This window comes from Bos indicus, chromosome 1 (assembly GCF_029378745.1).
Source record: "Bos indicus isolate NIAB-ARS_2022 breed Sahiwal x Tharparkar chromosome 1, NIAB-ARS_B.indTharparkar_mat_pri_1.0, whole genome shotgun sequence".
Classification (NCBI taxonomy): domain Eukaryota; kingdom Metazoa; phylum Chordata; class Mammalia; order Artiodactyla; family Bovidae; genus Bos; species Bos indicus.
The window spans coordinates 140,587,611-140,613,984 of NC_091760.1; the positions used below are offsets into that span (position 1 = coordinate 140,587,611).

The 26,374-nt window shown below is 42.1% G+C and overlaps 1 protein-coding gene across 1 annotated transcript in view; it reads right to left on the reverse strand.

Moving 5' to 3' along the window:
* The window catches only part of DSCAM (DS cell adhesion molecule), an 857,668-nt gene that overhangs the window by 74,030 nt on the left and 757,264 nt on the right, over positions 1 to 26,374 (reverse strand). The window contains exon 20 of the mRNA XM_070795162.1: positions 22,035 to 22,168. Within this exon, the coding sequence (XP_070651263.1) occupies positions 22,035 to 22,168 (134 nt within the window). The remainder of the gene's footprint in view (positions 1 to 22,034; positions 22,169 to 26,374) is intronic.

Genomic DNA, 26,374 nt, shown 5'->3' on the forward strand with positions numbered 1-26,374 from the left:
ATCAATCAAAATTGACCTATAATTGACAAAGATTTTACAGACAAGGGCATTAAAACGGTTATAATTGTATTATAGTTGCATTATAACTATAGATATTAAAAGCCTAAACATAGACACGAATGATATAAAAAGACCAAAATCAAACTTGAGATGAAATTATAATATGTGACAAGAATTATACACTGGATTAGATTAATAGTAGAGTAGATCTTGCAGGAAAAAAAGGGTTAGCAAACTTGAAGTTATATTACTAGATGAAGCACAGAGATAAAAGAGAATACAAAATCTAACACAGCATTAATGAGCTATGGAGCAACATCAAGCAGCTTAACATATATGTAGTTGGAACCACTAAAGGAGGCAGGACAGAAAAAAAGCATTTGAAGAAATACTGGTTAAAATTTTTTTGCAATTTGATGAAAACTATAAGCCCAGAAAGCCAAAAATCTAAATAAAATCCAGCCACAAAATATGAATAAAACCATGCCAAGGTACATCATAATCTAATTAAGAAGACAGTCCTAAAAGGAGCTAGAGAAAAACCATGTTAGATAACATTAAGAACAAAGACAAGGATGTCAGATCTTTTATATGCGGAATCTGGAGAGGAATGATACAAATAAAGTTTTGTCTCTGTTTCATCTATTAATATATCTTATTTATAAAACAGAAACAGACTCACAGACTTAGAGAATGACCTTATGGTTGCTGGGGGCAGGGAGAATGGGGGGCTAGTTAGGGAATTTGGGATCCACATGTACACACTGCTGTATTTAACTAATGTTATGTGGCAGCTTGGAAAGGGGGGAGTTGGAGGAGAATGGACACTGTACATGTGTGGCTGAGCTGCTCTGCTGCGCATCTGAAACTACCACAGCATTGTCAGTTGGCTATGAAAGTGAAAGTGACATCGCTCAGTCGTGTCCGACTCTTTGCGACCCCATGGACTATAGCCTACCACGCTCCTCCATCCATGGGATTTTCCAGGCAAGGGTACTGCCGTGGGTTGCCATTTCCTTCTTCAGAGGATCTTCCCACCCAGGGATTGAACCCGGGTCTTCCGAATTGCAGGCAGACACTTTACTGTCTGAGCTACCAGGGAAGTAATTGGCTATAGTCCCATATAAAATAAAAAGTTGAAAAAAGGAAGGATGTCAGTGAGTCTTGTCAAAAACAATTTTAATCTGAATATCTTCCCTTAAGTCATATATTGAAAGCACACTCTTCCAGGACATGGAAGCAACCTAAATGTCTATCAACAGAGGAATGGATAAAAAAAATGTAGTACATATATATATCATAGAATACTACTCAGCCATAAAAAAGCAGAAAATAATGCCATTTACAGCAATATGGATGGACCTAATGGCAATCCACTCCAGTACTCTTGCCTGGAAAATCCCATGGACAGAGGAGCCTGGTAGGCTACAGTCCATGGGGTCACAGAGAGTCGGACACGACTGAGCGACTTCACTTCACTTAATGACTGTCCTGTTGAGTGAAGTAAGTCAGACACAGAACGACAAGTATCATATGATATTGCTTATATGTAGAATCTTATAAAAGAACAAAAATGAATTTATTTACAAAACAGAAGTACAGTCACAAATGTAGAAAACAAACTTATGATTACAGGGGGAAATAAACTGAGAGATTGGGACTGACATATACATGCTATTATATATAAAATAGATAACTAATAAGAACCTGATGTAGAGCTCAGGAAATTCTACTTAATACTCTGCACTGGACTATCTGGGGAAAATCTAAAGAATGAATGGACATATGTGTTGATATATGTATAATTGATTCACTTTTCTGATTCATACACCAGAAACTAGCACAACATTATAAACCAAATATACTCCAATACATTTTTGAAAAAAGATAAACAAGTACTAGGGATGTAATATACAACATGATAAGTAAAATTAACACTGCTGTATGTTATATTATGAAAATTAAGAGAGTAAATCCTAAGAATTCTCATCACAAGGAAAATTTTTTTTCTATTTCTTTAATTTTATATCTATATGAGATGACAGAGGTTCACTAACCTTACTGTAGTAATCATTTCATGATATGTGTAAGTCAAATCAGTATGCTGCACACCTTAAACTTACATAGTGTGGTATGTCCATGATATTTCAAGAAAATTGGAAGAAAAAAATGAAAAAGATAACAATGTAGTGTGGGGTTCATAAAACATATAAAAGTGAAATGTATGCAAACAACTGCTCAAATGTTAGGAAGGGAGAAAGATGGAAGCATACTACCATAAGGTTTCAAACTATCAGTGAAGTGCTTAATATCACTTGAAAGTAGAATGTAGAAAGTTAAAGGAAAGTGAAAATCTCTCAGTCATGTCCAACTCTTTGCTACCCCACAGACTATACAGTCCATGAAATTCTCCAGGCCAGAATACTGGAAAGTCCTGATGGCTCATCAGGTAAAGTTAAAGGAGTGTGTATTAACCCCAAAGAAGCCATTAAAGTTACAAAATAAGAGTACAGTGAAAGCAATGAGCCAACAAAAAATAAAATGGAATTATAAAAAATATTCACTTGATACAAAGAAGGCCACAAAAGAATAAAAGGGAAACAAATAGGAAAATAAGAATGTAGCAAGATTGTAGGCTTAAACTGTGTCCATATAACTATACTTATATTAACTGTTAATGCTCTAAAATCCTAATTAAAGAGAAAGATTTTGAGACTGGATATGAAAGCAATATCTAAATACATGCCGCCAACAAGAAATGTTTTTCAAATATAAAAATACAATTAGGCTAAAAATAAAAGGACAGAAAAGCTATCCCAGGCTGTATTATTATTATTATTTTTTGCTGTTTAGTTGCTAAGTCACGTCTGACTTTTTGCGACCCCATGGACTGTAGCCCACAAGGCTCCTCTGTCCATGGGATTACCCAGGCAAGAAAGCTGGAGTAGGTTGCCATTTCCTTCTCCATCTCAGGCTACCATCAATCAAAAAAAAGTTGGAGTGGTTTTCTTAACATCAAATGAAGTAGATTTATGAGCAGAGAATATTACCAGTGAGAAAGAAAGTAATTTTATAGTGATAAATGGATCAATTCATCAAAAGAACATAGAAATCTTAAACATCTATGAATTTAATTACAAAGCAGCAGTCCGGACACAGACTAACACAGAACTTAGCACTGAGGAATGAGGTGCTGCTGTAACAAGCACCTAAACATGTGGCAGTGGCTTTGAGCTGGGTAGAGCTGGAAGAGTTTTGAGGGTGATGCTAGAACAAGTTGAGATTGCCATGAAGCAAGTGGTAAGGGTGATTCTGATGAAAGTTCAGAAAGAAAAGAGGAGACCTGGGGGGAAGCCTCCGTCTTCTCAGAGAATACATAAATAATCATGAATAGGAAGCTGGTAGAAATGGGGCTGTTAAAGGCCATTTCAGTGGATGGATATCAGGAACACGCTGGACAATGGAGAAAAGGCAATCCTTGTTACAAAGTGTCAAAGAAGCTGGCTGAACTGGGGTCTGCCAGTGATGAAACTGGATGTCTAGCCAAAGATATTTCTAAACGAAGTATTGGTTCCTACTGACAGTGGTAGGAAAACTGAGAAAACAGACATAAATTGAAGAAGGAATTGTGAAGCAAAAAGGAACTAGGACTTAACAATTTGGAAAATTCTTAGCCTAAACATATTGCAAGGAAACTGAGGTACAGAAGTGACTCACTGAGGTCACAGTGCCAGACAAGGGTGAGCAGAGGCTCAAGTTCAGTACTTCTGATCCAAGGGCAGTGCTGTTTTTCCCACTCCACGCTGCCAATTACAAGCAAGCCAATGCATGAAGGGTTTACTCTTACCCTTGTGAGCTGTTAAGTCAACCTTATGTAGATCAGGAGGCTGCATAAGCTGCAATCCCAGCTTGGCAGTCAAACAGGGGACACGGATGTTTGCTATTTTTTTTTGTTTAGTCGCTAAGTTGTGTCTGACACTTTTGTGACCCCTTGGACTGTAGCCCACAGGGCTCCTCTGTCCATGGGACTCTCCAGGCAAGAATACTGGAGTGGGTTGTCATTTACTTCTCCAGGGGGTCTTCCCAACCCAGGGATCCAACCCAAGTCTCCTGCATTGCAGGCAGAATCTTTACTACTGAGCCAACAGTACACCTCCTAATTGTCATAAAATCCATGCTCCCTCAATAAAAAGTAGCGTCAGAGAATTTCCCATTGTCAACTATTTGATGTACAGGTACCTGGTGTGAGAGGAGTAAAGGAGACCATAAGTCCCTTGCACAGAGTGCTCAGAGGTGCCTGCACGCTAGGGTGCATGTGAGCATCGGTGCTCCACTTGTCCCTTTATCTACCCAAACTGCCCCCCACTCCCCAACACACACACACACACACAAGCCTAATTCCTTTTTAGAAAATCATGGGAAAAAATGAATCCCTCTAGAAGTTCAGAGGGAATTTGGCTTGTTTCCTGGAAAACCGAAGAGACGATCCCCAAACTGTGTGTGTGCTTGTGTTCTGCAATGTTTGAAGGCTATGCTGTTGCCAAATTAATTATACGAAGCTTATGATGTGCAAATTATAACAGTTGTTTCTATTGAACACTCAGCATCAACAGAGCATTAGAATATATTTACAAAATCTTCTGTGAAGAGTACATGCTGCTGCTGCTAAGTCGCTTCAGTCGTGTCCGACTCTGTGCGACCCCATAGACTGCAGCCCACCAGGCTCCCCCGTCCCTGGGATTCTCCAGGCAAGAACACTGGAGTGGGCTGCCATTTCCTTCTCCAATGCATGAAAGTGAAAAGTGAAAATGAAGTCGCTCAGACTTGTCTGACTCCTAGCGACCCCATGGACTGCAGCCTACCAGGCTCCTCCATCCATGGGATTTTCCAGGCAAGAGTACTGGAGTGGGGTGCCATTGCCTTCTCCATAGTCTTCAGTTAAAACTCAATCACTCCCCTGTCTATAACATACAATTGGTCTTTATTCATTGAATTTTTACCTGAAACATGAGCTATAGCTAAACATGAGGCTAAAATCAATGATAAAAATACGACTTCTTATGTAAATATTTGTTGCACCATTTACATAGATGATTAACTAAAAGTTGAAACAAAGAAGGTTTATGCATAAAAACTTCCTCCAGTTGGAATGATTTTTCTCTATACATTAGGATGGAAAACAGGAGTCGAGCTACTTTGGGGTTCCTGCTGGGTATTTGGGAAAATTGGTTACATAGGTGTTGTCACTACGCTGCCCTGAGGACTTCCACAATTGAGCACAATTTTTTTGGTCTCAGTAGAAGGGCAAGCAGAAAATTGACTGAACAATTTAAGCAATTGAAGAGGCGATTCATTTTCTTTGTACACACACACACACACACACAAACACACACATATATATACGTAACTGGATAGTAAATGTAACTTTTCTTGTTTTCATGAAGTTTTGGCAACATCCTTAAGAAGTGAGAATAGTTTCAAAGACACCAGTACTTTCTTGCCTTATAAAAAAGTGAGACCACCTACCCAGGGCTTTCTGATTCTAATGTTTTGATGGTCATTTACCTCTGAGTCCCATAAGAGGCTGAGTCAAGAATAGGATATTTTTGCTGACGGATGTCTGTGTGCATTCCCACCTATGGATTGTAGAGGCCTGTGAGCTCACCTTAGAGACTGGTGAGTCACACCTGAGAAGATTAAATGCTAACTCAGCTCACAGAGGAGAGAAGGCTGTGCTGGAACTAGATGTCATTTGCAGGTTGTTGGTTTAAGGATGCTCACATATGGTCCCATAGAGGGAAGCAAGGCGGACATCTCCAGAGAGATGCTCATAGGTGTGAGATGTCTCCAATAAAGAGGTATACTGCAAATTATATGATGTTTGTCTTAAACAGCCTTATTTATCCATTGTTGTTGTTTTTTAGTCTCTAAGTCATGTCTGACTCTTTGCAACTCCATGGACTGTAGCCCGCCAGGCTCTTCTGTCCATGGGGATTTCTAGGCAAGAGTACTGGAGTGGATTGCATTTTCCTTCTCCAGGGGATCTTCCCAACCCAGGGATTAAAACCGCATCTCCTGTAAGTCTGCCGCATTGCAGGCAGATTCTTTACTGCTGAGCCACTGGGTAAACTCTTTACTTATCCATCTTGTTCTTGTTAGTCTTTCAATCATATCCAACTCTTTACGACCCCATGGACTATAGCCCACCAGGCTGCTCTGTACATGGATTCTTTAGGCAAAAATACCGGAGTGAGTTGCCATTTCCTTCTCCAGGGTTACTTGTCCATGAAAGTGAAAGTTGCTCAGTTGTGTCCAACTCTTTGCGACCCCATTAACTGTAGTCCATGGAATTCTCCAGACCAGAGTATTGGAGTCGTGACCTTTCCCTTATCCAGAGGATCTTCCCAACCCAGATCTCCTGCATTGCAGGAGGATTCTTTACCAGCTGAACCACAAGGGAAGCCCAAGAACACTGGAGTGGGTAGCCTATCCCTTCTCCAGTGGATCTTCCTGACTAGATGGTGCATAATTCAACCATTGCTGACATGTTCAAGAGGTGGCAACAGATAAGAGAAAAAGAGCTCTATGGGAAAAAGATTAATTAGAAGCTCATTCATGGTAGTGAAGCTAATCTATTTGTTTAAATCCTTTCCCTTAACGCTCAGCCAAAAATGATTGTTCTGAGAAAAAGGGAGGATGACTATTACTTATGAAATGTTTTCCTTAACATTCTACATAGTATATAATAATATTGATTCTATTAACATTTCCTTAATTTTGTTTTTATTGGATGCCAGATTTTCCAACATGAGGATTAAATCATGTTTAAGCTGACTTGCTAATTTCTACCTTCATTCTGTTATATGATGCTACCTCCTAAATGCTAGGAATGTTCAGTGAGAAGGATTGATTTCATTTCCATATTTTTCCTGATACTTCAACCAGGCTAATCTTTCACAAATTTTGAAGAGTTAAATGAACACAGAGGGACAGAATAGAAAAATAGAATAGAAAAGACCATAGTAGAGCTTCACTCTGCTGTGGGCAACAAGACAGGAAATTGTACCATAAGGAAACACAGACTCCCAGTGTAGTTTCTTAGGGATGAATGAATCCAATCTGGCAAAAGGAGAAATTGTGGGGAGGGTAGAAAGACACTTTTCTCTATATTTAAATATCTAACTATTTAATTTTCTTTCTGGTAAATCTTAAACTCTCTAATGTCATCATTTTCAGTTAGGACAGAGATATTAGCCATTCTAGAAGATGTGATTATCCCCCAAAATAAAACATGAATTAATCCTGAGTGGATGACTGCAATTGGGCTAAACATTTGTTTTCAGGGAAGAGTAGTGTTACGTTATGACCTGTAGACATACAAAACCAATCAACATTCGGAAAGCTCTGATGCCAGGTATATGACTCGTATAGGCTTGGCTCTTCACAGGAAGTTTTGTCCCATGGCTCATTTTTGTTTTTAACCTTTTTATTTTGTATTGGGATATATGCTAAGTCACTTCAGTTGTGTCCGACTCTGTGTGACCCCATAGACGGCAGCCCACCAGGCTCCTCTGTCCTTGGGATTCTCCAGGCAAGAGTACTGGAGTGGGGTGCCATTGCCTTCTCCAGAACCTATTAACAGTGTTGTGACAGTTTTAGGTGAACAGCAAAGGGATTCAGCCAAAGGTATATATGTATCCCTTCTCCCCAAACTCCCTCCCATCCAGGCTGTCAGATTACACTGAGAAGAGATCCATGTGCTAGACAGCAGGCTCCTGTTGGTTATACACTGTAAATATAGCAGCCCGCAACTCATTTTTGACTGTGGTCTATGCCAGCATGATGGAGCAGACAGAGCATCTGTAGATTGGGCTGGCCAATTATTCCAAGCCTATCATAAATTCCTATTAGCTATTGAGAAAAAAAAATCTGTTTTCTCATCTAAAAACTATTTAAACATGCTGATTATATCAGAAACCATTTAACCTGATGTTGATTATTAGGTAATCACTCTCCATTGAAATCCTTGAAGTGACAGTGAAGTTATTTATTTCTTAGTCCATGAGAGATGGTTAAATAAGAAGAGCAGCGTTCTTCTCTTTAGCTGGTGTCATGTAGCAAGGGCAATCTATAGCTTTCTTGAGGGAAGACTTTGGTATTATTTTGGGACCCACACTTAAATTATAACATATGCAAGTATTTTATCTACTGAGCTGTTGCAGATATAGTGCTTATAAATGGAATGTTCATGGGTTTTTGCTGTGGGAGGTGGGCTGTTATGCCAACGCTACTGCATTGCAAGTATGGAGGCTGTTGTTGGCGCTCTTTAGTCGCTAAGTAATATCCAACTCTTTTGCGATCCCATGGACTGTAGCCCACAAGGCTCCTCTGTCCATGGGATTCCTCTGGCAAGAATACTGGCATGGGTTGCTGTTTCCTTCTCTAGGGGATCTGCCCGACCCAGGGATTGAACCCGTGTCTCCTGCATTGTAGGTGGACTCTTTACCTCTGAGCCACCAGGAAAGACCATATAGAGGCTGATAAGTATGGAAATCTGTGATGAGGCTTGACAATAGTTACAGGACACCTGGGGTAGGTCATATAAGCTTGCTGGACTCCAGATCTCTTCTTTGGGCTGTGCAAATGCTCTTAATATCATGCCTAGTGATCATAAAAGCTCATAAATAGCTGTTGAGCTTGAATTCATAGACATTTATGGAGTTTTATTCCTTTGTTAGATTATAAGGGGGGCTTTCTAGGTGGCTCTAGCGGTAAAGAACTCACCTGCCAAAATAGACATAAGAGACGCAGGTTCGATCCCTGGGTTGGGAAGATCCCCTGGAGGAGGGCATGGCAACCCCCTCCTGTATTCTTGCTTGGAGAATCCCATGGACAGAGAAGCCTGGCAGCTATAGTCCATAGGGCCACAAAGAGTTGGACACAACTGAAGCAACTTAGCACACACCCACACAAGATAAGTTTGCTCTTCAAGGGACAAGATATAATCATGGTTTGGCAAATTGGAGGGTTAATTAAAATAAGGGATCTGACACACTCCTACTAAAACCTAGAAGTAAAATCATTTGAATTCCCTTCCAAAAATCATCCCTGTCATAGTCAAGGGCATGGGTTCATATTTATAAAATGCCCAGGAAAATAAATGTGAACTTCATGCATTTGATTTAAAAATATATTTATAGCAAGTTTTTAGCAAGGCTTCTGACATATTTGCATCTCTAAAATTGTACCCAGGGTGGAAAATGCAGCGACAATGTACCCAGAGTGAAAAATACAGCTAATTTACTTTTTGACACCCAAGTCAGACAGCTCACATTTCCAGTGTTCAGCCTTCCTGTGTTATGGTTTTAGGTCTGGTGGGTAGAGTCATGCATTTCTGAGGAAACTAACAGTATCCTCCTCAAAAGAATGGGAAGCTTTGGAGGTTGGTCTTATCCTGGTGCTTCAATATCACCCCATGAAAAGCCTAGGAACAGTGTCTTCCAGACCTATTTTCACTCCCAAATTATTCTTGTCTTGGGATGTGCTAAGTCACTTACTCATGTTCAATTCTTTGCATCCCCATGAATTGTAGCCTGCCAGGCTCCTCTGTCTATGGGATTTCACAGGCAAGAAAACTGGAATGAGTTGCTACTTCCTTCTCCATGTAAAAGTAAAAGTGAAAGTTGCTCAGTCATGTTCGACTCTTTGCGACCCCATGGACTGTATAATCCAAGGAATTCTCCACGCCAGAATACTGGAGTGGGTAGCCTTTCCCTTCTCCAGTGGATCTTCTCAACCCAGGGATCTAACCCAGGTCTCCTGCATTGCAGGCGGATTCTTTACCAGCTGAGCCACATGCTGTTGTATTAATTTTCCTTTTGTGTCTAAGAAACTATTTAACTAGAAAATAAAATTAGCCATAATGAGCTACTTTAAATGCTCTTTAGTAATTTCTATAAAACTGGATGTTTACCCAATAATGGCTGAATCCATTTCCAAATCTCTTACACTATTTAGATCGATGGACAAATTTGTAAAGCCTCATAAAGCCTTCTTTAATCTCCTCAATCAGGTGTCATATTTGCTCTTTGTTTGGTGGTGGTGGCTTAGTCACTCAGTAGTGCCTGGCTCTTTGTGAGCCCATAACTGTAGTCCACCAGGCTCCTCTGTCCATGGGAATCCTCAGGCAAGAATACTAGAGTGTATCTCCATTTCCTTCTCCAGGGCATCTTCCTGACACAGGGATCAAACTCATGTCTCCTGCATTGCAGGCAGATTCTTCACTGGTTAACCACCAGGGAAGCCATACATGCATCCATTATGGTCCTAATTTTTATTGCCCTTTGGATTAGTCTCCATGTAATCATTTTTTTTCTCCTTTCTTTTCTGTGGTTTATTTCTAGTTTCATGTAGGTGTGGTCAGAAAAGATGCTTGAAATAATTTCTAGACTCTTAAATTTATTGAGGCTTGCTCTGTGCCCTAGCATGTGGCCAATCCTAGAGTACTCTTCGGATTATAGTTTTGCATGTTCTTATTGTCACTCTGCCATGGATGCTTCAGGCACTCTGAGAAGGGCCTTGTCTTTCCTATCCCTCCACTTATCTCCCAGGGATCCTAGGTCAGAGTACTGCAGTTTGGGGACTTGTAAGCACTCACTGGAATCGACTGAAGAAGTTTCTGTTGTCCTAGGCACTTTAATAATGACCTAGAATTTATTTGAATACAACAGAAAAAAATGTGTAGAGAATGACTATAGAGTTGCAAACTGTTCAGATCAAATTATTCAGCAATTCTGATGCATATAAAAAGAATTCCACTTTAAAAATTTTCAATTAACTTTTTAATGAACCACTAATTCCACCAAAGAAATATGGTGTTTTAAAACGCTTTAACATCTAATTATTAACCTCCTATTTAAAAAAATTGAATGCTCTGATTTTGTAGACAGAATGTTCACAGAAGTGATTAAAAAAAAATACCTCCCTCAAAGCAGAATAAACAGAATGATAGCTCTTTTAATTATAGGGCAAGACTCTTTCAGAGCATATAAATCTTTCTGTTTAGTGGCAGAGAAATACCCTGGATTACATAAAGAGTAAATAATTAGTTGGATCAGTTTAAGATTTGCCTCGTTTTAAAATTTCTATGTATAATACATTTTGATCTGATTTCCATTTTATTTCACTATTTTCATCTTTTTTTAAAATTTAATTTTATTTTATTTTTAAACTTTACACTATTGTATTGGTTTTGCCAAATATCGAAATGAATCCACCACAGGTATACATGTGTTCCCCATCCTGAACCCTCCTCCCTCCCCCCTCCCCATACCATCCCTCTGGGTCATCCCAGTGCACCAGCCCCAAGCATCCAGTATCGTGCATTGAACCTGGACTGGCGACTCATTCCATATATGATATTATATGTATTTCAATGCCATTCTCCCAAATCATCCCACCCTCTCCCTCTCCCACAGAGTCCATAAGACTGTTCTATACATCAGTGTCTCTTTTGCTGTCTCGTATACAGGGTTATTGTTACCATCTTTCTAAATTCCATATATATGCGTTAGTATACTGTATTGGTGTTTTTCTTTCTGGCTTACTTCACTCTGTATAATAGGCTCCAGTTTCATCCACCTCATTAGAACTGATTCAAATGTATTCTTTTTAATGGCTGAGTAATACTCCATTGTGTATATGTACCACAGCTTTCTTATCCACTCATCTTTAGAAGAAGATAATATTTCACAAAGATCTTCCTAAAGAAACAGACTAAGATAATCGGTTCCCATTGAAATAATAGCACATTAAAGCTTCTTGTTCTACATCAGTCAGTTTTGGTGGTTTCCTCTATACTTTACCAAGATCGCTTGATTGGCTATTATGTAAATGGTTATGGACTACTTTTAAAAAAGAGTTCCAAGCATAAACTATTTTAATCTTGGGCCTCCCATATATAAACATTATTGTTACAATGTTCTGGAAGTGAATTACAGTTGATACCCAGAAAAGGCAATAAAGAAAGTAGTCTCTCCATGATATTGTTTAAAATCCAGGCATCATCTCAATAACCAGACAGACATTACAGGATTCTTGTATTCCTCACTCTCTTTTTAACAAAATCACCTCCATTTACTATAATTTTGGCTCATCCCTTTCCCATTGTCATACTATCTGCCATAAAAATTATCTCTCTGTAAAAGTGCTTTATTAACTTGATTGCTATCACCTATTCAACAAATTTTACACAAAAGAACTGGGTTAGGATTATATAACTTTTCACACATGAGAAAGAAATTTTGAGAAGGGCTCTTCTCAGTGATGCACATAATAGAGGTATAAAATACAGTTTGGGGAAAGGATAGCCATTCTTAACTGAGGAAGATTTAAAGCCATTTATTTCCTTAAATAGCAACCCATGTCTGTATCAGGCCAAGTCAAAAAGATGATCTGTTTTCAAAGCTGGAATCTTTCAAAAGCTCCAAAAGCTAGTTGATCAAAAAGGCATTTTCATCTATGGCTACTCAGGTAGAGAAAAGAAGCAATGAGGAAGCTTACACCACTGTCTAGTCTGAATGAATTGTAGCTCAAACCCAGTAGCGTATTGGCAATTTATCTGCAAAACTGGGCAGGCAATCTTGTGAGACTGGGCTTGAAAAGTGAATTTCAGGGCTTGTTTCTGTACAGAAATTCCATTTGAATATATGCTTCTATTTTCCTTTGTTCAATAAAGTACAAAATCAGGTTCAGGATTTTAAAGGTCAAGCTTTTGCCCAATCTTAACATATGTGTTGGGCTTCCCTCACAGCTCAGTTGGTAAAGAATTTGCCTGCAATGCAGGAGACCCAGGTTCGATACCTGGGTTGGGAAGATCTTCTGGAGAAGGGATAGGCTACCTACTAAAGTATTCTTGGGCTTCCCTGGTGGCTCAGCTGGTAAAGAATCTGCCTACAATGTGGGAGACCTGGGAAGATCCTGCATTTTGATCAGTTAGAGAAACTGGACAACTTCACCTGATTGATGCCTAATATAACTGAAGGACAACTGACGGTGATTTATTTTTTAATTATATGGACTTAACAGAAATATTGAGCAGTTATTGGCTGGTTCATTGAGAATAGAAAGAACCAGATTATTGTTTATTTTTTTTTAAAGAATCAGATTATAAGACATAACATGTTCTTCCCCTCACTCCTCAAAGACTTGGGATCCAACAAATATATGTAAATTGCAGCATAAAAAGTTTAAAGCAGATTTAGAATATATTTCATCAGAACTGGCCATGAAATACTGAACTTGCATCCCACCAGGCTGTCCACAGGATTCTCCAGGCAAGAATACTGGAGTGGGTTGCCATGCCCTTCTCCAGGGGATCTACCTGACCCAGGGACCAAACCTGCATCTGTTATGTCTTTTGCACTGGCAGGTGGTTTCTTTACCACTAGTACCACCTGGGAAGCCCTGTGTTTCACAAATACATATGCAGTTAATCACGTGCCAGCAGGTCTTTGTCACACTTCTGTGTGGCAGGCATGGGTTAGACTCTATCTATGCTAAAGCTGAAACTCCAATACTTTGGCCACCTGATGTGAAGAACTAACTTATTGGAAAAGACCCTGATGCTGTGAAAGATTGAAGGCAGGAGAAGGGGATGACAGAGGATAAGATGATTGGATGGCATCATCGACTCAATGGAACATGAGTTTGAGCAAGCTCCGGAAGGCGTGCTGCAGTCTATGGGGTCGCAAAGAATCAGACATGACTGAGCAACTGAACTGAACTGATGCTCTTGTGATTAACCAAATTTTATTCTAGCAATTAGTACCATAAGTACTATCATATGCCTGGGGGAAAAAAGTAGAAAAGTTTCCTTAAGACAGACCAACATCTAAGCATTTGAAAATCAGCTTGTTTTTGTAAAATTTATAAAAATTTTGGGGAAGTATATTCTTGAGCTTCCTTAGAAACACTTAGGTGTTTCATGTACTTAGCGTATACACACACACAAAGAACACGACCTATGTACTCTTTGGGTGACTTCTGTGTGTGCTAAGTCACTTCAGTCGTGTCTGACTCTTTGTGATCCCGTGGACTATAGCCCGCCAGGTTCCTCCATCCATGGGATTCTCCAGGCAAGAATACTTATATGTGGGTCGCATTTCCTACTCCAGGGGTTCTTCCCAACCCAGGGATCGAACCCACATCTCCCATGTCTCCTGCATTGGCAGATGAGTTCTTTACCACCAGGGCCACCAGGAAGTCCAAGTGACTTCTGGTATCTCCATAATTTTCAGCTTTGCTATTATATATACAAAAAAAAGATGTCCAGCAGCAGGTCATGTAGCTGAAACTATGGAAGAATGATTTCCAACTCAGTGATTCAAAAGTGCAGGCGTTCTGTCTAAATCCTTCTGGGATGGAAAGAATCCCAAAGTATTTAACACACTTTCTCTGCCTTATTAAGCAGAAACTTCATTATTCAATTTAACCTCTATTGGATGACTCATAGCCATCATCCAGAAGGTTTAATTCAACATAGCATTTGCTGAATACCCACTATTTCAGCATAATACTGGGATTTCCAGTATTATGACTAACAGTGGTCCCTGTACTGAAGAAACTGACACAGTACTCCGGGAGCCCAGGTATGCCCATCTAACAATGATGTAGGAGATTACGGTTATGCCAAAGCTGAGCTAAAAATCAGTGCTGGGGATGCTGAAGAGAAATGGTGCCTACTTCTCTGGGGAGGGCAGTAAGCTGTCAGGGTGGAGAATCTGGGTCCTGCTCCCTCGGGCTGCAGCCCCTGTCTTAACCTTGCTAAGCTGTGTCCTGGGCAGGCTGCACAGTCTGCATGTCAGTACCAGTACGAAGAAGAGAATAATAACATCCCCTCTTGCATAAGGTCATCATCGGAATGAACTGATGAAAAGCAGTATTTTAAAAAATGTGGGCCATAGAAGCAATTTAGCAGATCTAGCAACCATTTTAAAAATAAGAGAAAAAAAACCCCATAGAACAGAAAATACCAGAGAATATCACAGTGCATTGTGTATAGTAAGTGAAGTGTTGTTTACAAGGCTTTGGTTTTGTGTGTGTGTGTGTACTGGAGTGTGATCATAAAATGTATTTCTGATTGTGAGTCATGAGGAAACAAGTTTGAAAACTACAGGCAGAGAGCATTTGACACAATGAGTTCTCCAGGTGGCTTAGGGGTAAAGAATCTGCTTGCCCATGCAGGAGACGTAAGAGATGTGGATTTGATCCCTGGGTTGGGACAATCCCTCTGGAGGAGGGAATAGCAACCTACTCCAGTATTTTTGCTTGGAGAATCCCATTGACAGAGGAGCCTGATGGGCTATAGCCCAGGGATTCACAAAAGAGTTGGACATGACTTGGACATGACTGAGCAAATGAACACATATTTAGCACATAGTTCACGACCCAGATAATCACAATGGTGTGATCACTCACCTAGAGCCAGACATCCTGGAGTGTGAAGTCAAGTGGGCCTTAGGAAGCATCACTACGAACAAAGCTAGTGGAGGTGATGGAATTCCAGTTAGCTATTTCAAATACTGAAAGATGATGTTGTGAAAGTGCTGCACTCAATATGCCAGCAAGTTTGGAAAACTCAGCAGTGACCACAGGACTGGAAAAGGTCAGTTTTCATTCCAATCCCAAAGAAAGGCAATGCCAAAGAATGCTCAAACTACTGCAAAATTGCACTCATCTCATATGCTAGTAAAGTAATGCTCAAAATTCTCCAAGCCAGGCTTCAGCAATATGTGGACCGTGAACTTCCAGATGTTCAAGCTGGTTTTAGAAAAGGCAGAGGAACCAGAGATCGAATTCCCAACATCTGCTGGATCATCAAAAAAGCAAGAGAGTTCTAGAAAAACATCTACTTCTGCTTTATTGACTATGCCAAAGCCTTTGACTGTGTGGATCATAATAAACTGTGGAAAATTCTGAAAGAGATGGGAATACCGGACCACCTGACTTGCCTCTTGAGAAACCTGTATGCAGGTCAGGAAGCAACAGTTAGAACTGGACATGGAACAACAGACTGGTTCCAAATTGGGAAAGGAGTATGTCAAGGCTGTATATTGTCACCCTGCTTATTTAACTTATATGCAGAGTACATCATGAGAAACGCTGGGCTTGAGGAAGCACAAGCTGGAATCAAGATTGCTGGGAGAAATATCAATAACCTCAGATATGCACATGACACCAGCCTTACGGCAGAAAGTGAAGAAGAACTAAAGAGCCTCTTGATGCAAGTGAAAGAGGAGAGTGAAAAAGTTGGCTTAAAGCTTAACATTCAGAAAACTAAGATCATGGCATCCAGTACCATCACTTCGTGGCAAATAGATGAGGAAACAGTGGAACAGTGGCTGACTTTATTTTTCTGGGCTCCAAAATCACTGCAGATGGTGACTGCAGCCAAGAAATTAAAAGATGCTTACTCCTTGGAAGAAAAGTTACGACCAACCCACTCCAGTATTCTTGCCTGGAGAATCCCAGGGACAGAGGAGCCTGGTGGGCTGCCGTCTATGGGGTCGCACAGAGTCGGACACGACTGAAGCGACTTAGCAGCAGCAGCAGCAGACAGCGTATTAAAAAGCAGAGACATTACTTTGCCAATAAAGGTCCATCTAGTCAAGGCTATGGTTTTTCCAGTGGTCATGTATGGATGTGAGTGTTGGACTATAAAAAAAGCTGAGCACCGAAGAATTGATGCTTTTGAATTGTGGTGTTGGAGAAGACTCTTGAGAGTCCCTTGGCTGCAAGGAGATCCAACCAGTCCATCCTAAAGGAGATCAGTCCTGACTATTCATTGGAAGGACTGATGTTGAAGCTGAAACTCCACACACCTGCTACCTTGGTTTGAATGTTTTCTGGACTTGCTGGAAGTTACTTTCTTGCTTCCCAGAAGATTTGCTTAATTCTGAGGTGTGGAGTACACGGAGGAGAGTCAGCTGCTACAAGTCTCATTGGCTCACCCAGAAACATCTACTGAGCCTTATGACACGCAGGAACTGGCTAGCAATATTATCTGAAACTGGAATAACTGAGGTAGATCACAGCTCATTGATATAATGTTTAGGCTTTCTGATTTTTATTCTTCATTAATGAGAAGTTTCCCCTGGAGGAGGAAATGGCAACCCACTTCAATATTCTTGCCTGAAAAATACCATGGACAGAGGAGCCAGGCAGGCTACAGCCCATGGGGATGCAGAGTCAGATGCGACTTAGCAACAAAAAGTTCGGGCTATCTAATTTCACATTTCTACATCCATCAGCTTAGCACTGCAAAATAGACAATTTCTACATCCTCATGCTTCTGTACTATATAATCCTTCTCATAGTCTGCTTTTAAGTGGGGAGGGTTATTAGAAAGGAAGCCCAGGTTAGCTTCTTTCTACCTGGGACCTTACAAGGCTAGCTCGCTTCTTCAGATTTCCATCACTTCTCATAGAGCATGAATTGATCATCCAACCATTATGTACTAAAATAATAACCACGGTCCCAAAATGATATGGATGAATTCCTGAATCAAACGGACTTTGAGATTTTGCTCTGACTGGGGAGGTGGATGTCTCATGGCATCAACTAGCCCCCTACAATGAGATTAATGTTTACCAAGCACCACTTTTAGGCAATCAGTCTTGAGACAAATTTACAGTGTCTTGTCTGGCAACACACAGAGTTTCATATTCTGATGCCTTTTTACTAAGCTGACCTGAGAGAACACCATGAAACAAATGCCTATAATCAGACGAGGCATTTCACATATTAGGGGAAAGAGCCTGTGTCTTTTAACAAAGCCCTTCCACAAGGAAGGGGGATGAATCGAGGACCTTCAGAGAAAATTTACATCTGTTAAGGAGGTTAGCCGAGGGACTCTTATAAAGAAGATTAAATTACAGAGTATGCTGTGTCCTAATTTATCCTCCCATGTTCTACATTTGACTATGAAGTCATTTCAAAGAAAAAAAAAATCAGATACATGAGCAGGGAAAATATGCAGAACTACGGCTGCCCTCTTGTGTTTCTTTGGCTACATAGGCAGAAACGCAAAAGCCTCAGAAAATTGATAGCATCCAGTTTTCTGACTTAACATTAAATTGCAGAAACTAAAGACAGGGGAAAAAAATCCCCCCTTCTAGTAATTTATAGTTTCTTATTCACTCCATGGGAAAGCACAGACTAGTAGAGGGAATTTTTCAATTCTTCACCTCTGAAGAGACTTGCATTAGTTCTCTCTGATCTTTCCTTGTAATGGTATTATTTTAAAAATAGGTCTCAGATGAGAAATCTCTGCAGCTCACACTCAATTTTGCTGTCAACCTAAAACTGCTCTAAAAAATAAAGTCTATTAAAAATAGACCTCGTGGTCTTAAATGATGTTTGAAATAGGCGAGTAGCAGTGAGGCTCTAGAGATGGAAGAAAACTGATTCTGATTACTTTTCATTATTGAGGACAGCTCTGGGGTTCTGGGCTTTCCCAGAAGCTTAATAAGTGGCACTTCCCAGGAGACCATAGGCACCTCGGTGATAATTATACACTTCTAGATCAACAGTGTTTGTTTGTTTGTTTGTTTGTTTTAATATGGTCCATTCTTGCCTAGAGAATCTCATGGACAGAGGAGCCTGGTGGTTACAGTCCATGGGGTCATAAAGAGTTGGACACGACTGAAATGACTTAGTGAAAGTCACTCAGTCATGTCCAACTCTTTGTGACCCCCTGGACTATACAGTCCAAGGAATTCTCCAGGCCAGAATACTGGAGTGGGTAGCCTTTCCCTTCTCCAGGAAATCTTCCCAACCCAGGGATTGAACCCAGATCTCCCACATTGCAGGCAGATTCTTTACCACCTGAGCCACAGGTGAAGCCCAAAATGACTTAGCATGCATGCAAAGATAGCACAGGCTTCCTAGGTGGCACAAGTGGTAAAGAATTAGCCTACCAGTGCAAGAGATGCAAGAGGTGTGGGTTCAATCCCGGGGAAGTTTCCCTGGAGGAGGAAATGGTGACCCACCCCAGTATTCTTGCCTGGAGAATCCCATGGATAGAGGAGACTGGTGGGCTACAGTCCATGAGGTCGCAGAGAGTCAGATACGACTGAGCACACAGCAGAGCAAAAGACAGCACAAAGACACCGCTAGTGGTTGCAAGACATCAGTGGGGTGAGAAGTTCATTGTATTTCCCACCTTTTATGATTGGCTCGATCTCACTACTGTAATTTTTGGAAGGCTCTTGTTGAGAAGATTCTGGGAGGTTGAATCCCATTATTCTGTGCAGGAAGACTGGAAATCCCTGGGCAAATCATTTATATTCCATCTTACACACTTTTCCATCCTGAGATCAGGCTAGCAACTTCTCTTTTTATAGGATGAAATTTGTAGGCTGGGAGGATGAAGACTAACACGGCACCCGAGGTCCGCAGATGTGAGCTTGCTCAGCAAAGGCTCAGTCACTCAGAACTAATTCTAAACAAGCCAGGTGGGGGCTTTTAGTTTAGATGTGAAGAGCCAGTTGGGAAGACAGACAAGAGTGAGCTGCTGGTTGTCCCTATACCCTTCTGGTCTCTCTCTAGTTTGTTAGAGTCAAACAGTAATTGTGAGTCCTATGGCAAATACACAAATGAATTACTGAATAAAAATAAAGAAACCCCAAATTGAGACAGTAGCTTTGACATATATATGCTACCTTCTGTAAATAGATAGCCAGTGGGAGGCTGCTGTACAACACAGGGAGCCCAGCTCAGTGCTTTGTGATAACTTAGAGGGGTGGGATGGAGAGAGGCTCAAGAGGGAGGGAATATATGTATACACATGGCCAATTCATGCTGTTGTACAGCAGAAACTAACACAATACTGTAAAGCAATTATCCTCCAATAAAAAAATAAAAAAGAAGCCCTTCGAATGCTAGTGAAATGTGGCCACACTTTCAGCAATAAGTTAGCATCTCTTTGGTGAATGTGATGCTACGACAGGGCTGATGATCAGCGGGTCAGAACCTGCACAGGGACCTCAGTGCTTGGCCTCTGAGCAGAGGAACAGGGCCACCCACCGTGTCATCTACGAGGCTCTGTATCTCCAGACTTTGATGGCAGGATCTGACACAGGATTCAGCAGGTGAGAATTAATAGCATGTTTGAAACCAAATAATGAAGTCATACAAGTTCTGAAACCCAACTGTGAGCGTATTACTTCTAAGTCTCCACTTCAACTCCAGAGGTACTGCTGTTGATGTATAAACAGCAGAACGTACAATTGATACGTTTCAGTGAGAGATGAGCGCCTTTGAGCCTCAGCCCCGTTCTCCCCCTGGCTCCCCACTGTTAATCATCCTCACTTTTTAGGGGGCCACCAGGCCTCTGGACCCATTTAGACTCTAGACTTGGGAAAACATGCCATTTTAATTAAAAATTAATTACTAAATTCGTTCAGGAATGCTATTCAGTCTTTAAAAGGAAGGAAATTCTGACACATGTTACAGCGTGGATTCACCTCAAACACACTCAGTGAGATAAACCAGGCAGAGAAAGAAACACTATCTGATTCTGCTGATATGTATGAGATTCCTAGACTTTCCTGGGTTGGGAAGATCCTCTTGAGAAGGAATGGCAACCCACTCCAGTATTCTTGCCTAGGAAACCCCATGGGCAGAGGAGCCTGCTGGGCTACAGTCCATGGGGTTGCAAAGAGTAGGACATGACTGAGCAACTAATACACACACAGACGTGGGGTGGTTGCCAGGGCCCAGGGGAGGAGGAGTGGGGAGCTGGGGCTTAACGGGGACAGAGTTTCAGTTTGGGAAGATGAAAAGAGCTCTGGAGATGGATGGTGGTGATGGTTGCCCAGCAATGTGAATGGACTTAACGCCACTGAACCAAACACTTAGAAAAGGTACATTTTATATTATAATATTTTACCACAATAAAGCCAAACTTAATTTGCATATTCATTCCACAAGCACTTATTGAATGGCTATGCAGGTCAAGTTTTATGCCAGGAGCTGGGAGATAGAAGGATGGATTGGATATAGTGCCTACCTCAGGAAAGGCCATAAACATTTCTATGAAGACATCATCAATTTGATAAACCATTTTTTGTTTTCTTTATCATGTCCTTCTTGGATATTCAATTTTTTTTTGTTTGTTTAAGAAACAGTTTAACTCTGTAAGTATTATTCAGTGATGATATTAATGAAAATAAATACTGCACTTTGACATATTAAGTACTCTAACTTTTAATTCCTCCACAATGAATGAAGCTAATTATTGTCCTTGGGGGCTTCCCAAGTGACCCTTGTGGTAAAGAACCTGCCTGTCAATGTAGGAGACTCAAGTGATAGAGGTTGGATCGCTGGGTTGGGAAGGAGAAGGGCATGACAGCTCACTCCAGCATGCTTGCCTGGAGAATTCCATGGACAGAGGAGTCTGGCGGGCTGCAGTCCATGGAGTCACAGAGAGTTGGATGTGACTTAGCAACCGAGCACACGCGCGTGCACACACACACACACACACACAAACACACACTGTACTTGGGAGGGTCACAGATTGTTGATAAAGTCCCTCATTTCTAGGACAACAGGGTTTTGTCTGCTGTTAAGTCTCAGTGGGGAATGGGCAGGGAAGGAAGGCAAGGTGGGAGGTGGGAAGCAGGCGGGGGAGGCATTTGAAGACAAGCGCAACAGCAAAATCAATAGGCGTTGTCCACTGACTATCAATTAAGCCTTCTGGGTTTTGATTTTGATAAAGCCAGCAGGCAGTTTTGTGGGAACTCACCCAATAAACAATAATTCCAAACAATTGTGTCCCTTAGAAGGATTCAGAAGTCTATTTTCAAATGAGGTGCTAATGAGAACCTTGCTTTGTATGTGGAGACAGCAGAGAGAAAAATAAAACCACTGGGAAGACCCAAGTAGGTGGAAACAAAAGGAGAATGACCCAGATGGGAGGCCGAGGCTTGTTTCTGGAAGATGCTTGAAAGGAACGGGGTGATTTACAAACTTACTGTGGGGTAGGGGTGCGAGCAGAAGACCGTGTACTTTCGGATGATGCCATTCAGCTTGAGGGGTGGCAGCCAAGACACGAAGACCATGGAGGCTGAGGCCGCTGCCGCCTTGACCCCGGCAGGGGGGCCTGGAACTGGAAAAGTAGGATATTTAGTCACAAAATGAGGGTACTTCCCCCTTCCCCCAGTGCTGCACCCAACTCTGTCCCCCTACCCCACAGGACCCCACAGGCCTGGCCACGCTCTCTGCTCTGCTCGTCAGGAGTCAGTGTTGGGGTCTGAATTGTGTCCCCCCAAACCTATGCAAACTACAAACTGGTACTTGCCAATCTGCCTCTACAAGGATTAAATCACGGCCACTGCAACTTCTGACTTTTAACACCTCTGGAAAGGAGTTCAGTGTGGAAATCAGGAATGCGGCCCTGTGTGCTCTGGGAAGAACTGGCAGAACAAGTCTTCAGATAGAGCAGAAGATTTTACGAGCCCACTTCTTGCCTCTCCTCATATCTACCAAAGCACTAAAATCTTTCATGGTGACACCTGCTCCTTATGACCAGCAGTGAGTCTCTGCCAAAACATGTTTGACTGTAAGTAACCCCTTCACAAAAATCATATATACACTGACCATCCCCCTACTTCTTTGGGGTAGTTTCTCAGAGCTATCTGAAAACCTGTCTCCCAAGATACAGTCCTCATTATGCCACAAATAAAACTTAATTCACAATTCTCATGTTGTGCTTTTTTTTTTTCCCAGTTGACACCCACATGTGGAAGCTCTAACTCTACTACCCCAGGAAGTGACCTTATCTGGAGATGGTATCTTTACAGAGACAATCAAGTTAAAGGGGTCATTTGGGGGAGCCCTGACCCAGTGTGGCTGGTGTCTTTGTGAAAAAGGAGGTGTAGACACAGAGAGGCCGTGGCAGGGGGAAATGATGTAAAGACAGGGAGAAGATGCCCTGCAAGCCGGGGAGCTGTGCTCCCTCACAGCCCTCTGGAGGAACAGACCCTGCCTACACCCTGACCTTGACCTTCTGGCCTCCAGAACCGTGAGAGGACACATTCCTGCTGTTGGTCCCCCAGTCTGAGGGACATTGTTACAGCCACCCTGGGTGCTAACACAATCTTGGGCCAAATCTTGGACCAATGATCTGAGAACTGCCTAAGCCCTATTCTTGGCCATGTCCTCTAAAAGCTCACTTCAACAAGAATCCTGCTCAATCAGTTAGCTCAGTCACTCAGTCATGTCCAACTCTGTGACCCCATGGACTGTAGCCTGCCAGGCTCCTGTGTCCATGGGCTTTCCCAGGCAAGAATACTGGAGTGGGTTGCCGTTTCCTCTTCCAGGGGATTTTCCTGACTTGGGGATTGAATCCATGTTTCCTGCATCTCCTACATTGCAGACAGATTCTTTACTGCTGCTCCACCTGGGAAGCTGCCATACTACACTTGAAATTCCCACAATGTCTGATCAAAGTCTCCATTTTCTGTCACCCCTAGGTAATATCTGATCATCCTCATTTGCCTTCTGCAAAATTCCAGTGAGGTCAACTTAGCCTGAATGCCCTTCCTCCCTGGTGTTTCCTTTTAGTCAGTTAAACATTTTATTTATTCATTTATTTTGGCTGTGCTGGATGTTTGTTGCTGTGTGTGGGCTTTCTCTACTTGTGGTGCACAGGTTTCTCGTTGCTGTAGCTTCTCTTGTTGCAGAGCAAGTGCCTGGACCTGCTCTCTGCAGCGAGGTGCTCTGAGAGCTCATACATCTAACAAATATCCGATCACCCCGGCATTTCCACTCTTGACTCACAAACCTTAGAACTATCCTTTTCCAAACAGGGCTCACCACCTTCTCTCTGACACCTCCCTCCTCCCCTAGTGCAGGGACTGGCACAGCCATCTTCTTGGTTGCAAAAGCCAAAACTAGAATTTCTCTTCCCTCCTCACTGTCTGTCAGTGGACATGTAAAGTTGCCCTTTAAACCTCCATGTGGACAAATCCAGTCAGATACTGGGCTTTCTTCCCAGCTCTATGTCATTCCTTAGAACTGGACCCTATTTTAGGTCCCCAGCTGTGGGGTGCATCTCTCACATCAGGTCACTGACACATGATGACCGACAGCCTTAGGCTCCTCTTGCCTGGGGTCATTTCCCACCCTCCACCTCGTCTTTGACAACTCTTACTCATCACTCATCTTCTGCTAACTCCCACTTTCTCAAGAAAACCCTCTCTGTCACCAGCTTTGATGAGGTTAGGACTCCCGGGTTCTCTGAAGACTCTTCTTCATGATACTTGGGGTCGTAACCCACTCAGGAGTGACTGGTAAATATCTGACTCCCCCACCAGCCTGCAAGTCTCACCAGGTCATCCTGTTGTCTCCTGTGTCTCCAGGGCCCTGGCCAGTGTCTGGAACATATGAGGTCCTCCAAGCAGACTTTCTAAATGAGCTCAGTGTGGCAGGCAGGGTTCTAAGACAGCGCCCAAGATTCTCACCCCCTGATGTACACACCTGCGTAATTACTTCCCCCTCCATGTAGGTGGTACCTGTCACTGTGATGGATGGATAATTCTCAAAATCAGGTTACATATTGTGCAAAGGTGAAGGGATTTTGCAGATATATTAAGGACACAATCAGTTGGCTTTAAGTTAATTGAAAGGGGAGTACCTTGGGTGGGCCAGACCTAATCAGATGAGCAGCTTAAAAGAGGGTCTAGAGGTCAGACAGGGGTTAGAACTGTAGAGACAAGGTCCTGTGGGTGACGAGGGGCAAGCTGCCCCACTGTGACCACATGACCATGAGACCCTGCTTGGCCACATGACAGGGATGGGAGCATGGCCTCTTGGAGCCAAGAAGATGGTCTCAGCCCTGAGGTCACACGGAAATGGATCCTGCTCAACACCAGTGAGCTTGGGTTTCCTATGTGGCCAGCAGGTAAAGAACCTGCCTGCCAATGCAGGAGACATAAGAGACGTGGGTTTGATCCCTAGGCTGTGAAGATCCCCTGGAGGAGAACATAGAAATCTACCCCAGGATTCTTGTGTGGGGCTTCCCTCTTAGCTCAGTTGGTAAAGAATTTGCCTGCAATGCAGGAGACCCTGGTTTGATTCCTGGGTCAAGAAGATCCCCTGGAAAAGGAATAGGCTACCCACTTCAGTGTTCTTGGGTTTCCCTTGTGGCTCAGCTGGTAAAGAATCCATCTGCAATGTGGGAGACCTGGGATCGATCTCTGGGTTGGAAAGATCCCCTGGAGAAGGGAACGGCCACCCACTCCTGTATTCTGACCTGGAGAATTCCATTGTAGTCTATGGGGTCGCAAAGAGTCGGACACAACTGAGTGACTTTCACTCTCTCTGTCTTGCCTGGAGAATCCTGTGAATAGAGGAGCTTGGCAGGCTATGGTCCATAGTGTCACAAAGAGTTGGACACGACTAAGCATGCACACCAGTGAACTTGGGTGAGAACCTAACCTCAGATGAGACTCCAGGCCCAGTAGCCATGGTGATTTCAGCCTGTGAGGTCCTGAGTCGGGGGTACTCAGACAACGGTACCTGGACTCCTGACCCCAGGAGATGGTCAGATAATGAATTTGTATTTTAAGGTTTTGAGGATTTGCTGTACAACATAGAAAATGCATCCATATAGTCCAGCCATCTAATAGTGTATCTTAATGTGAAACATCAATGTTATTGCTCTGTAAAAACCCTGCCTTGATTTGAAGTAAGACAGATGTCTAAGGATCTTACAGACACTTTGGTCAACTTCATTTTTATCATCATCATTTTTCTGGCCTCAATGATCAGCCATAGGCAGGGGTGTGTGTGCGTGTGTGTGTGTGTGTGTGTGTGTGGTTTATGGCTTGTTTGGTGTGTGCAGTATTTGTGTATGTGATGTGTGCTTTGTGATTTGTGTGATGTGTGAGATGTGTGTGTATAGTATGTCTGCATGGGTACTGTGCAAATGGTGTGTTTGTGTGTATGTGGTGTACATGATATATGGTGTGTGTGCGGTATGTGTAATATGTGTTTATAGTGTGCGTGCATATGCGTAATGTATGTGTACGTGGTGTGTGTGGTGCAGATGGTACGTGTCATGTGAGTGTATGTATATAGTGTGTGTGTGTCTGGTATGTGTGGTGGTGTTTGTGGTGTGTATGCAGTTTATGTGTGCATGCGTGTGGTGTGTGTATATTGTGTACATGTGCATGCTTGTCACATGTGTACGTGATGTGTGTAGAGTGTGTGTGCTATGCATAGTGTAAGTACGTGTTTGTGGTGTGTGTGGTTTGTGCATATTGCGTATTTGTGTGGTGTATGTGTATGTGGTATGTGTGGTGTGTTATGT